This window comes from Pogona vitticeps, chromosome 4, assembly GCF_051106095.1.
Source record: "Pogona vitticeps strain Pit_001003342236 chromosome 4, PviZW2.1, whole genome shotgun sequence".
Lineage (NCBI taxonomy): Eukaryota > Metazoa > Chordata > Lepidosauria > Squamata > Agamidae > Pogona > Pogona vitticeps.
The window spans coordinates 153,733,716-153,747,930 of NC_135786.1; the positions used below are offsets into that span (position 1 = coordinate 153,733,716).

The window sequence follows — 14,215 nt, forward strand, 5'->3', positions numbered from 1 at the left end:
ATACTAGGAATTTGCATCCTAGGCTAAGAAATAACAGTAAGTTTCAAGTTGAAACCCCAATATAAAATGGCAAAATATATTCAGTACTTCTTCTTAACCACTGGGATATCCCCCATCTCTCAAATCCTTGAAAAGGGTCCTTGAAAATACTCCTTGCAAAAAGATACTGATGTTATTTCCAACTTCCATACATCTTGTGAAAAACATCCCTTTTTTAACTAGCTTAAAGCGACTGTGCTTCTTTGTTAGAGATGCTCCTTCTTCCTTTATTTCCACAGTTTGCACAGTTTTATAGTTTATTAGATTATACACAACTGAATCTAGACTTAAGTCAGGCTCAACGTATACCCCACAGGAATTATGGCAGGAATCTGTCATGACTAACGTATGGCCTACAGAGTTTGGTCGGTCAAAGCTTACCGTATTTTTTGCTCCATAAGATGCACTTCCCCCCCAAAAGGGGGGGGGGAGTCCATGCGTCTTATGGAGAGAAGCTGGCAATTTCACCCCCACTGGCCCCGTGGGGAGAGCCTCGCAAGGGTCAGAGTGAGCATTCCAGGACCCTTGCGAGGCTCCCCCCACCCCCCACGGGGCTAGCAGGGGTGAAATCGCCAGCTTCTAGGACCTTTTCTGAGCCTTTTAAGCCTCAGAAAAGGTCCTAGAAGCTGGCAATTTCGCACCCCCGCTGGACCTGTGGGGGCAGCCTCACAAGGGTCCTGTAACAGACCCTAGGACCCTTAGGCTCACCCTGCCACCCCTGCCAGGCCAGAGGGCGTGAAATCGCCACCTTCTGGGACTCTTTTGAGACTTGGGAAGCTTCAGAAGAGTCCCTGAAGGTGGCGGTTTCGCCCCCTCTGGCCCCGTGGGAGGGCAGGGTGAGCCTCCAAAGGGTCCTAGGGTGTGTTCCATAAGACGGACCTCTCCATAAGGCTCACCAAATTTTTAGGAGAAGAAAACAGAATTTTTATTTTCTTGTTTTCTTCTCCTAAAAATTTGGTGCGTCTTATGGAGAGGTGCGTCTTATGGAGCAAAAAATACGGTAACTTAGTATGGATCCAATTCATTCACAGCTCTGTGAGAGAGTTCTTCCTACATTTATTCTACCTTATAACAAAAAAAATGTCTTAATTGGTTCTTTCCCACTTTTCTCTAACTATCCATTGGTTAGAAGCATATACCGAATCACATCACTGATTCATCTAGCCCAGGCTCTTTAGCGCACTGGACCACTCAGCCCGGAATTGCTAAAACTGAGGAGCAGCAGCTGTTTGGGGTTTGAGGCAATTCGTACCTAGAGACCCTGAAGCCTGAATTTGAGACCCTAAGGATGTAAGGATGGGTGCTAGCCCTGCAAGATAGCCCCTCCCCTGACTTACAACTCTTGTTAAGCACTATGCAACTTGTGCCACCCATTCTTCATTTTTAAAATTACATTTTCATATCTCATTAAATGTTATTTTGTTGTAATTACTAACACTTGAATTATTTCTCATCAACAAGTTGGCTCAAACATGGCAGCCTAAAACCATACCTAAAAAGCTTAAACAAGGAACTTATACTGAGCCACATTACTGCATTTACTCAAAAAATCCCCTTGTGCCATCTAGGGAGTGTGTGTTACACACTTATTTCATGTTTTTTAAGCACCTGGAAACCACACCTGCCAAGATAGTCTAAATTTTTAAAATAACCTGCTTGGCCAGTAGAGAGTGTTACCTTTGTAAGTAACAGAGCTCCATATTTTTGTAAGGAAACAAAATGGCAGGGTAACATGCAGTTCTCTGGGATTGAGAGATGGGCACATAAGTCTGTGTGGACTTGTGAGTCCAGTCCATCCTAAATGGACCTAAATGATGGGAAACTGAATTTGAAACCTTCCATGTGACTTCTGGGGAATCTGAATACTTCGCCAAAATTTTACTTGCATAAAAAAGGAAGCTCACTTACGTTGGTGAGTGGCGCATGGGCAAACATGGAAAAGCCTTCAAAGATGTATTCATGGTCATCATACTCTATTACAGTTGGCCGGTCAGTCTGAAAAGATAAGGACAAAAGATAGAGGAGTTATGCTCTTGGCCTTAAAAGGAAAATGAAGGCAAGGCCATTTGGTCACCCCCCTTTCACACAATACTTACCAAGAAGTTTGTAGGAGGTGACACTGTAATGCGGTAGTGGAACAACCTCCCAGCGTTGTTGGTCATCAGGCGACATGGCTTAATGGGCTTGAAGGAGAGAATGAAATAGACACCTGGTGATTTGGGACATCAAGTGCCAATAAGAAGAGACTGAAAGAACTCCCACCTGCTCAAAAGAACAACCTGAATTGCAATATTAAACATGTAAAAAATGAAATAAAATGGAGGCCCGGTCTTTACAGCAGTAATAGCAGAAATAATAATAATAATAATAATAATAATAATAATAATAATAATAATAATAATAATAATAATAATAATAATAATAATAATAATAATAATAATAATAATAATAATAATAATAATAATAAATGGCACCACTTCAATTGCAGATAGGACTGCCACTTTCCAAACACTTCCCTTAATTTTTCAAAACAATCACCCCTAATTCTTTTTAATTAAAGCACCACTTCATTAACACATTAGACATGACATGCCACTCTATGTGAATTTTTGAATGTTTGGGGAGTTCTTACACATAAAATCAACCTGTACCCAATTATGGCAGCTCACAGGGTCACAAAAAACATGGAACTCCCTCCCATTATTCCTTACCACCAACTATGCTAACCAAGGCTGAAGGAGTTAACAACCTAACAAGGTCTCTGGAGTGCTAAAAATCCACCTTCCCTGAGCTAGAAAGTTACTTCTAAAAAGGATTAATTACCACACTATTACTCACAACTCAACTTTTCTTATTGCCACTTTGTTACTTTTTAGAGAGGGGGGGGAAATCCAAGAAAACAAGTTTAAAAATAGCCTTAATTTAATAATAATTAAAAAATCCCTGAAACATCTTTGCCCCCAAAATAACATGAAAGCTACTGGGTGCTGCCAGCGCAGAGAGAGTTTGGAGGTTACTAGTTATCCTATGACCATTTATCCAGCATCTTTTTCTACAGGAGTTCTTGTACATTAAGAAGTAAGCACTTCACCATCTTATTTGAACAACATGTCCTTTATCTTAAGATACATCTTGCTCTCAGTATTCTCAGATCACTGTCTAGCATATGTCGAGGCAATTACCCATTCTGCTGCTATGGCCTGGGGGGAAACATACTAATCTTACTCTCCTTTGTTTCCCACAGTTCCTTTATTAAGAAAGGTCCAGCAGAATCCTAAAGTGCTTCAAGGGAATATCATCTTCTTTAAAGAAAAAGAGAAATGACTTCAAACGAGCAGACCTGCAAACAGCTTACATGAGAATATCTTAAAAATTCTCTGTGAAAGGAAAAGGGCCGCCTCAAAAGAATCGGCAGATGCTCCCAATTTTAAGGGATGTCGCCTCTTCCTGAACAGTTTCATCCTACACAAGAAAAGAGGATGCCCAATTTATACATTTTTGTGTTTTCATAAGGGATGCCTCCGAAAAGATGGGGCAACGTTTCGTCTTCCAATTGTTTTTGGACTACAACTTCCACCCACCACACCCATTGTGGCCACTGTAAATACATGTGTGCGTGCGTTGCAGTTCACAACATCTATAAGGCCAAAGGGCCACCTATTCCTGCTCAAATTGAACACAATGGATGCTTTCCTTTACATTGGGTCTGGCAGACCCTGTCGGAACAAGACCAACAAATGGATTCTTTTCAACTGTGATTGACATTTGAACCTGGTTACCTCTTCCCCAGGATAGATCCCATGCCTTATTCCTGTTCGTCTGGCTTTAGCACTGCATTTGCACAGAGGACCATCATTCATCTGTCAAAACAATTAAAACCAACAAATATATGAATATATACATATAACCTAATATGGAATCTATACATTTTAAAAAAAAAACATGCATCATATTCAAATTTAGGGCCTGAAACAGAATCCTTTTTAAAACCTAACAATACCCACAAACTTGAACTAATTCAAGGACTTATTTGTGCATTGCTAAATAAACAGGTGCATGGGTCTGTACGCAATGGCATATTTCTGTTGAAAAAGCTTGTTCTTACAAATAAAGCAGAATGTTCATTAATTCTGCTGTGATGTTTTGTACAAATGGGGACAACGTGTAGCTTTAAACCAGATATGGACTGGACTGTCCTTTCCTATAGTGGTGGTGGGAGTATATTGGTAATTTCCAGTGATATCAAGCTAGCCTTTCCATGTGGCAAGGGCAATAGTGAGAAAATGATACAATAAATGGTCCGATTCAAGACTGGCTCACATAAGATGAAGATCGTTCACAGGCACTGGTTTTGTAAGATGGCTTCGTGTTTGCTTATTAGCACATTCCCCTCCCCATTTTTTTTACAGGCTGTCTGAGTACAGACAAAATCAGAACAAAAATAGTGGTGAAAATGAAGCACTGCTATACAGTAAGTGGCATGGGTTGTATAGCAACAAATTAGGGTGTAATTTCAGAGTGGTGGAAAACAAGAACCATGTGGACACATTTGCCTGAAATTACAGTTTTCCCATCAGAAGACTAAGCCAGTCTATGATTTTCACTCAATACAATTTTCGGAGCTTTGCAACACAAGGACCATGGTGCCTGTGATTTGCACAGCTAGGTTTGAGACACACATGGGGAGCAGACACAATTTTTCAGTGTTTACCATCTTAATTAATAATAATGTCATTGAATGTATATACAGTGCTGCCCCGCATAACGAGTGATTCGTTTAACGACGAAACCGCATAGCAATGAGGTTTTTGCGATCACAAAAGCGGCCGCATAACGATGTTTTCAATGGCAAAACATTGCTTTGCAATGATCAGTAAGCGTTTCACTTACCGATTATCGCATAATGATGTTTTAAAAACAGCTGATCAGCGGTTCCAAAATGGCCGCCGAAAAAAATGGCCACCTGCAGTGTTTTCGCGCCCTTTCCTCGCTTACCGGGCAGCGAAAATGGCATCCACAGGGAGAATTTCTGCAGAACGGTGAGTTTTTTGCCCATAGGGGGTTTCAATGCGTTCCTATGGGCTTTTTTGCCCCGCATGGCGACGAATCCATATAGCGATGATTTTTCTGGAACGGATTATCGTCGCTACGCGGGGCACCACTGTACACTATATACACATACGAAATTCGCAAAGAACACTCAGAGACCAGACCAAAACACACACACACACACACACACACACACACACACACACACACACACACACACACACACACTCATAACAATCCTAAAACCCAGAACACTGCCTAAGAGCACACAGTATCCACACAACATACAACACAACAGACCAAGTCATAGTATTACAGTCCAACAACTCACTGCTGGTGATTCTTAAGTTCCTTGTTGAGTTCGATTATAGCTCTGGGATAAAAACTGTTTAAAAAATGTGTCATTCGAGTTTTAATTGCTCTGTATCTTCTGCCGGAAAGCATCAATTCAAATAAGTTATAAACAGGGTGGGAAGAATGACTTCCGCAAGCAGTGGGATACAAAAATATTGTCCAAGGTTGGAAGCTGGAGTCCAATAATATTTTGGGCAATTTTAGTGATTCTCTGTAAAGCTTTTTTGTCCATTTCAGAGCAGCTTCCATGCTATGAGGGGATGCCATATGTTAGAACACTCTCTATGGTACTACGATAACAGGACAGAAGTACAGTGGTGCCTCGACTTACGACCGTCCCAACATACGAACATTTCGAGTTGCGACCAGCTCCAGCTGCAAAATTTTGCTTCAACCTGCAGCTGAAGCTTCGAGTTGTGATCAAAAGAGGGAGGGAAAAAAGGCGGGGATTTCAAATTAGAGGGCTAACCGTTGGTCGGCAAAGAGCTTCTTTGTAGCTCTTTCGCCCCAATGGTTAGAGTGTGTGCATCAGAGGAGGCTTGGGATTGCCTGGTACTGCTTTCTGCTTCTGAATAAGTACATTTATAGGGTTTTGCTGGGTGGGTTGGGGCTGGGGGGTGTTATGTTTCTGTGCTGTGGTTTTTTTGTTTTGGTGTGTTGGTTTTTTCAGTCCCAGGGCCTTCTAATGGGGTTTGCTTTGTTATTTTTTGTGTTTTTTTAAAGCCCCAGTGCCTTCTGATGGGGCCTGGTGTGTACTTTATTTTTGTTTTTTCTTTTTCTTAAAGCCCCAGCGCCTTCTGATGGGGCTTGCTGTGTGGGTTTTTTTTGGAGGGGGGGTTGTCCAGAATGGATTGATCGCATTTCAATGCATTTCAATGGGAAATGATGCTTTGACTTACGACCATTTCGAGTTACAGTAGTGCCTCGCTTTACGATTGCCCCGCATTACGACGAAACCACATTACAACGATCTTTTCGCGATCGCAATTGCGATCACAAAATGATGGTCTGAATGGGTTTTTTTTTCGCTTTGCGATGATCAGTTCCCTGCTTCGGGAACCGATTCTTCGCAAAATGATGATTTTCCTCCATGCTGATCAGCGGTTTCAAAATAGCCGCCGGGTAAATAAAATGGCTCCCCACTTTGTTTTTGGACGGATTCCTCGCAAGACAGCCACAGAAAATGGCTGCCCTATGGAGGATCTTCGCTGGACGGTGAGTTTCCAGCCCACTGGAACGCACTGAAGGGGTTTCAATGGGCTTTTTATTTTCGCATTACGTTATCGTTCTACAGCGATTTCGCTGGAACGAATTAACGTCGTAATGCAAGGCACCACTGTACGTCCGTCTTCTGGAATGGATTATGGTCGTAAGCCAAGGCACCACTGTAAATGCTGAGATAGATTTATCTTCCTGAGCACTCTCAGAAAGTACAGCGTCTTCTGTGCCTTCTTCACCAGCATATTAGCATTTATTGACCATGAGAGGTCCTCCGACATACAGATACCCACAAATTGAAAACTACTAACCCTCTCCACCTCTTCACCATTTATTTACAGTGGCAAATATACATCTCTGCTCCTCCTAAAGTCAATTATGAGTTCTTTAGGTTTTTGTGTGTGTAAGATTAAGATTATTTTCTTTACACCATAGTGTCAGCCCTTGTACTTCTTTCCTATAAACAGACTCATTGTTCTTATCTATAAGCCCCACCACTATTGTATCATCTGCAAATTTAATAATTGCGTTGGTGTTATACAATGGGGTGCAATCATGTGTGTACAGGGAATAAAGAAAAGGGCTTAATGCACAACCCTGTGGAGCTCCTGTACTTAGTATCAAGGTAGAAGAATGCTAATATCCCATCATTATTGACTGTGGCCTACCTGTCAGAAAGTCCTTTACCAATAGACAGATCTTCTGATGTAAAAGTAACACACACACATACCCCACTATCAATTGTCATTTTGAAAATGAAAACACCAGACATTCTTGATATGGTGACTCAATTAACTGAATAACAATACCCCAGATCTCTGAATTACTTGCCTCCAGATTCATGGCAAATTTTGTATTCTGCATAACTGGAATGTCAATAAATATCTCTGTCCTCTAAAAAAGATACAGAGTTTTCCCCATCCATATTGATTCTTCAATTCATTTTACTTATATCTTGCTTTTCTCCCAATGAGGGGTGTTGCTTTGTTTCTCTAAAGCCGCAAAAAAACAATTTTTTGAGTTGTAATCCAAACTTTTAAACAACTGTGAGGGCAGCATCTTTGGTCTGAGAGCAATTTAAATCACTGTCAACATCTAATGCCCTTTGCTTCCTATTCAAACTGGAATGGCTATCTGAACAGTATTTTTGCTTTCTTTATTTTCATTCTGAACATTAAGACGAGCACTGTTGGTTCCAGATGTTGTTGGGACATCCATACATAGGATGTCAAAAAAGTGTCCCCTTGCTGTTGGCCAACCCCCGTTTTTCCAGCTAGTGATATTCAGGAGATACAATGACCCTCATCTTGGAAGCTTGATTTCTCTCCCGTGGCCTTTGATAGCCCCTTCTCCGGACACTTGCCTAATCGAGGTTACCACATGACTACACCATACTCCCAAGGTTAGCCACCTCTGGCAGTCGGGGGGGGGGGGGACTCTGCCTATTTGCAGGCTTCACCCCCTCATAAAATGTGATTCTACTGATCTGTTAGCTGCCCAAAGTAATAGCTTCACCCTCAGTTGGGCGGGATAATTACATAAATAAATTAATTAAATGAACCACTGCAGTCAGTTAATCATTGCTAATTTAAGTACCATACTGATCTGGACTTGGTAAATTACATCCTATAGAGGTGGAAACCTTTGGGTCCCCCTTTTTCACATGTCCTACCTGCCCAGGGTCATTGTACCACAGCTCCTCATGGAGACGATCAGGGTGAGCCTTCTTGCGCTTGATTTCAGCAATGACATCAAACACCTCTGAGTCTGAGCTACTGGAACAGCTGTCATCTTCTGAGTCACATTCAGAGTCACTTGAGCTCCCTAATGCCGCCAGAGTGCGCAAAAAACAAAAACAAAACAAAAAACACTGAAAATGAACATTCAGAACATGACCCATTCCTCATTCTTCCTACATGACCGGTATCTTTTTACCAGAACATGGATCTGTAATTTTTCCTTCCAGAGATGGAAGAGAACAGAATCTAAAAAGGAAAGAACCGTTCTAAAAAGCTAAAACTGTGCTCACGACCTGGGGCTCAAATCCCAGGTAGCCGGCTCAAGGTTGACTCAGCCTTCCATCCTTCCAAGGTCGGTAAAATGAGTACCCAGCTTGCTGGGGGGGCAATGTGTAGCCTGTATAATTAAAAATTGTAAACCGCCCGGAGAGTGCTTGTAGCACTATGGGGCGGTATATACAATAAGTCCAATAAATAAATGAATATAAATATAAAACGAAATGAGATGCACCTTCTGACCACAGACACCCAGTCACACGTGCCTCCTAACAACCAGAACAGAGAATTCTCCCCGGGGTAGGGCCATAGCATGGAAAAAAAAGAAAGGAAAACTGAACACATTTATATTCCAGGGACAAGGAACTGCAATCATCTCAGCAGCAGGATGGATCTGCCCCCGAGAGACCACGTGGGCAGATCAGAAGACCTTATAGGGTGGAGCACTGCTTACAAGACCTGTTGCCCCTCCAGCAAGATTACTTCCTCTTGTCAAAAAGGGCATTCCTTTCCATCTCAGTTATGAGAGGTAGGGTGGACTCAATGTTCGGGGGAGGAAAAAAAAAACACAGGAGCACGCTCCATTTATATCCCTGCATAAAGAATGGGAAATAGGATTTTGAGAAAGGGCTATCCAAAGGATATCGGAGGAAGTTCCAGGAATAAAGTTGTAGGGAGATAAACAGGCATTCCTTAGAACCCCAGGGGCCAAATTAGGCCTGTAAGACACAGTTTCCCTTCCCAGGTTCTATTCATCCATAGTAGCCACCATATGAGCCCACAAGCTCACTTGGGGGAATGCTTTTACAGAAACCCACACCTCCTTGCTGGAATACAATGGCTTAAAATGCCTTTGATATTAAAGTACGGAAGAATCAAAAGGGGAAAAGTAGAAAGGGTGCCTTTTGCATTGGTAACAAAAAAGTTAATTATACTTTAAAATGCTGTTGCTCCGATCAGATAAACAGAAGTGGCTTCATATCCAGCTCACACGCAGACACAGGGAGAAAATCCAGCACAAAGGCTAAAATTCTTCCACCTGTACTTACTCAAAAGTAAGTCTGCCTGTAGTCAATAGCATTTGGGTGCTGCAGCCCCACTTTCAAGACCTAGAGGAATGGAAAACCTACGCCCTCAGCAAATTTCCACGGAGCCTGCAGAAGTGGTGCAGCACCACAGAGAGAAGAGGGAAAAAGGCCTTCTGGTGCAAGCCCGAAGAACTCGGACTAGAATTCCCTCTTCCAATATAGGGAACGAAAAAACAACTTCTTGTTAATATTTCCGGACTGTTCAGTCCTTCTCAATGTGGTGCTTACCCACATCTTCATCCAGTTTAGTCTTGGGCGGCTCCCAGGGTGGCCTGGCAGCTTTGGCCTTAGCCTGACGCTTTCCGAGGTCTTCTTCAAATTTCTCATATAAATCTCTTAACCGGCTCGTTCCAACGACGGTGGAATCTCCCTTGCAATCACAAGAAAACAGGAGCTAAAGATATTTGGCAAGAGGAAGCACTTTCTGAAAACATCCCCCTGATTTTTAAAAGGCCATCTGCATTCAGTACAAGTCAGGCAGACTTGTGTCAGTTTTTCTCAGCTTATACGCCTCAGCATGTGGAAACTGCCATGCCTTCCAGCCATCCTCCTAACACCAGTCAGAACATTGGGCTCATGATAAAAATTACAAGTACAGGAGGGACACCACCAGCCACCGGTTTCCCACGTGCTTACGCCCCTGAAGTATTCGCATCACAGAAAATACTTCCATACAGGGAACAGCAGGGAAAGCGAGTGTTTGCCTTCCTCAGTTGCCTACAGGCACATTTGAATATTATCACACCAATTTAATGCTCAGTACATAAGATCGCAGGATGTTTCCGACTCGGAGGTGCTTTCAATGACGGAGGTGTGTAAGGTGTCACTGAAATATAACCATTCTAATTTATTCTGCGTTGGTCTGACCATATGTAGAAGACTGTATTCAGTCTTGGGCCCAGCACAGAGAAATAACAGATTCGGAGCAAGTAACAAAAATGGTCAGAGCTATGGAAAATAAGTGTTACAAGCTTCAAGAACTGGGTGTGTTTAGTGTGGAGAAGAAAACACGGACACAGAATATGACAGCAGTGCACTCTTCAAACTCCTGAAGGCTTTGCCCCACAGAAGATGAGAAAGACGTGCTCTCTGTTTACCTCATTGAGGTTAGATTTAATGGCCTTAAATTATAGGAAGGGAAATTTTAGTTGAACATTAGGAGGAACTACTTGATGGTTAACAGCAGAACCAAAATGGAACCACTTCCTCAGGATGGTGGTCATGGGTTTTCCTGTACTGGACATGCAACCAAAGGCTAGAGAGTTATCTATTGGGGAGGTTCTCCTCCAGATTTCTTGCATCAAGCAGAGAGGGGCCAAAACGACCCTTTCCAACTCTATGATCCCGTTGAAGCCCCTTGTATAGTAATCAGATAGCCAGCCTCAGGATTAACAATCCCAGTACAATAGCCATAGGCTATTCTGAGATCGCCCTCACCAAGTTCAAAGGTATCCAAACAGAACATTTCCTGTGCCCAAAGCTCTTGGCACACTGGGATCCCTCGTGTTAAGATTTTTTTTAAAGTGCCATCCTAGGCTGATTTGCATGGGAGTAAGCACCATGAAACTCAAATGGACCTCTCCACATTCTTGAGAAGATATGGAGAATTGCATTGTCATTTATTTTATGTTTATGTTATACTTATTTCTGACATGCTTGCTTTATACGTTCTCACAGAAATAAGAAAAAACAAGGGGGATTTGAAAAAAAACATTTTTTAAAAAATGGCTTTTAAAAATGATACATAAATATATTTTAAAATACCAGTTCTCTACACATGTGCGTTTTGTTTACTTTTACCATCAGCTTTTTAAACTACCTCTGGAAAAGCAGTCTGACTGTGACTGTCACAACAAACTCTTGGTACATGACTAGGTGATTTTCGAGATCAGTCATTAAATATAGTGGTGCCTCGCTTGACGACGTTAAGCGAGGCGAAATCGCTGTAGAGCGAAAACGTCATCAAACGAAATTTTAAAAACCGATTGAAACGCACTGAAAACTGTTCAGTGCGTTCCAATGAGCTGAATACCTGCTCGTCCAGCGAAGATCCTCCATACGGCGGCCATTTTCTGGTGCCTGTCTAGCGCAAAAACAGTCCTAAAAACAGCGGGGGGTATCTTCTTCAGCCAGCTGCCATTTTGAAACCCGACAATCAGCTGTTTGCTGATCGTTGTAAAGCGGAAAAACCCAATTTAAACCATCGTTTTGTGATTGCAAAAACCTAATTGTATAGCGATTTGCTTGTTAAGCAAGGCAATCGTTAAGCGAAGCACCACTGTACTTAAACTGCATATATTTTAACCTTCAAATTATATTGAGATTTTTTTACAAATATGTACTGTATGCACCATAGAAAAATACACTAATGATATGATCCTACATGCATCTTATTCAAAGCAAACCTCACTGAAACCAGTAGAATTTATTCCTACATAAAAGGTTCTATGAGTGCAAGCAGTAATCCTATATGAACTCACCTGAAAGAAAGTCACTCTGAAATCAATGTGGCTTATTTCTGAGCAAACAGCCCTAAAGTTACACTATTAGTAATCTCGCTTAGGGCACTTCATTTACATGTGCCAAAAGTTATTCAGAAATCCTTATTTGTGCATCTGAGCAAAAATAATCTTCACAAGACAAATGGCACATATTCTGCATTACTGGTCATTATACATTCTGACAGTACGTACAGTGGTGCCCCGCATAGCGACGTTAATCCGTTCCAGGATTAACGTTGCTATCCGGATTTGTCACTATGCGGGGGGGGGGAACCCATAGGAACGCATTAAACTCAGTTTAATGTGTTCCTATCAGGGAAAAACTCACCGCTATGCGGGGAATCCTCCATCCAGCCGCCATTTTCGCCACCCGGTAAACGAGGGCAGGGCGCGAAAACGCTGCAGGCGGCCATTTTCTGCACCTGGTGGCCATTTTGGAACCGCTGATCAGCTGTTCCCAAAACATCGCAATGCGAAGATTGGTAAGCGAAACGCGTACTGATCATCGCAATGCAATGTTTTGCCTATTAAAACATCACAATGCGATCGCATTAGCGATCGCAAAAAACGCGTCGCTATGCGGATTCGTCGTTAAACGGTGCGCTCGTTAAGTGAGGCACCACTGTATAAGACTTCTTTTAGTTGCAAAAAGATCTATGTTAGCTTTTATAACAACCAGTCATTACAGCTACTTCTTCTATATGGATTATCTAGCTTGAAAAACATGGCATAAAATAAAGGATTTAAAGTTGTCCTGTTTTCTTGTTCATTTAAATGATGATTTAAACAACTAAGCTTTGAGAGTTCAAATGTTCTACCCTTACCTACAGTCTAAACTGAAGCATTTCACAAAGGGTCATACTGTAAGAAGGAACCTAAATCAGTTCATAAAATGATGATGATGATTTAATAATGCTTACCACTGCTACATGATATCCCAAAGAGGTCATGAAGACAAGCAATAGCAGATGGGTTGGGTTCTAAAATAAGTGAAGTAAATTTACAGGAGGAAAGTTTTCTATCTCTGCAGCTACCTGTACTTCCCAAAAACCTTTGTGGAAGGTGTGTGTGTGGGGGGGTACTCCTGAATAATGTAGGAATCACTCAAAATCAGGAAGAAATTTGTATCTAGAGCAATTCTGGCCTCCTTCAGCTGCTCTCTGAGTCACATTATCCAGCAGCTTTCAAAGGAAGTAGGCATGTCCGCCTGAAGAGTCTTGCGGCCCCATCCGATGAAATGAGTGGCAATTCACAAAAACTTACGGTCATCTTTAAGGTGCCACCAGACTCTCTACTATTCAGGAGGGCATTTCTCAGCTCTTTGGAGAGGGTTTATCGCATTGAGCTGCAATGGGCATAGGAAACTCTCCTTCCATAAATTTCATTATAAGCTAAATTAACTTAGCATCTAAGCCATTGGGTTACCAAAACAAATACATACCACTTGGTCCATGGGATCGTTTGAATAGTAACTCTCTGAATGGGTACAACGCACCCAGACGGGCTTCAGCAGATCCTCATCATCTTCCTCATTCTTTTCAACAACAGCTTCTTCGGGCTCCTTGTCCTTGATGGAGGTATAACTCTTCTCCCTATTGGTATTTTCTGACCACCGGTCCCTATCATCTTCCCAGCGAGGTCTCTTTCGGTCTTGGCTGGGAGATCGACTGCACAGGAACAGAAGTCCTTTGTTGGTGACAAAACTGGATCTCATTCACAAACACACACATGCACTGTGGTTTCACAAGTTCACATCCAACATTTTCACATCCCAGTCCTCAAAAGCATCTGTATCAGTGGTTCCCAACCTTGGGTACCCAGAGAGATGTTCTTGGATGACAACTCCTAGAAATCCTGGCCAGCACAGCTGGTGGTGAAAGCTTCTGAGAATTTTTGTCCAAGAATATCTGGGGACCAAAATGTGCCACCTCTCTGTCCCGTTTTGTTAGGG

General features: G+C 42.1%; 1 protein-coding gene across 2 annotated transcripts in view; it reads right to left on the bottom strand.

The window, feature by feature from the left end:
• The window catches only part of DROSHA (drosha ribonuclease III), a 125,644-nt gene that overhangs the window by 103,317 nt on the left and 8,112 nt on the right, over positions 1–14,215 (bottom strand). For both annotated transcript variants that reach the window (XM_020786675.3, XM_020786674.3), the window contains exons 4-9: positions 13,706–13,931; positions 9,992–10,133; positions 8,333–8,484; positions 3,819–3,899; positions 2,136–2,222; positions 1,948–2,034 (exon numbers count right to left, since the gene is read on the bottom strand). In XM_020786675.3, coding sequence (XP_020642334.3) covers positions 1,948–2,034; positions 2,136–2,222; positions 3,819–3,899; positions 8,333–8,484; positions 9,992–10,133; positions 13,706–13,931 — 775 coding nt within the window. The remainder of the gene's footprint in view (positions 1–1,947; positions 2,035–2,135; positions 2,223–3,818; positions 3,900–8,332; positions 8,485–9,991; positions 10,134–13,705; positions 13,932–14,215) is intronic.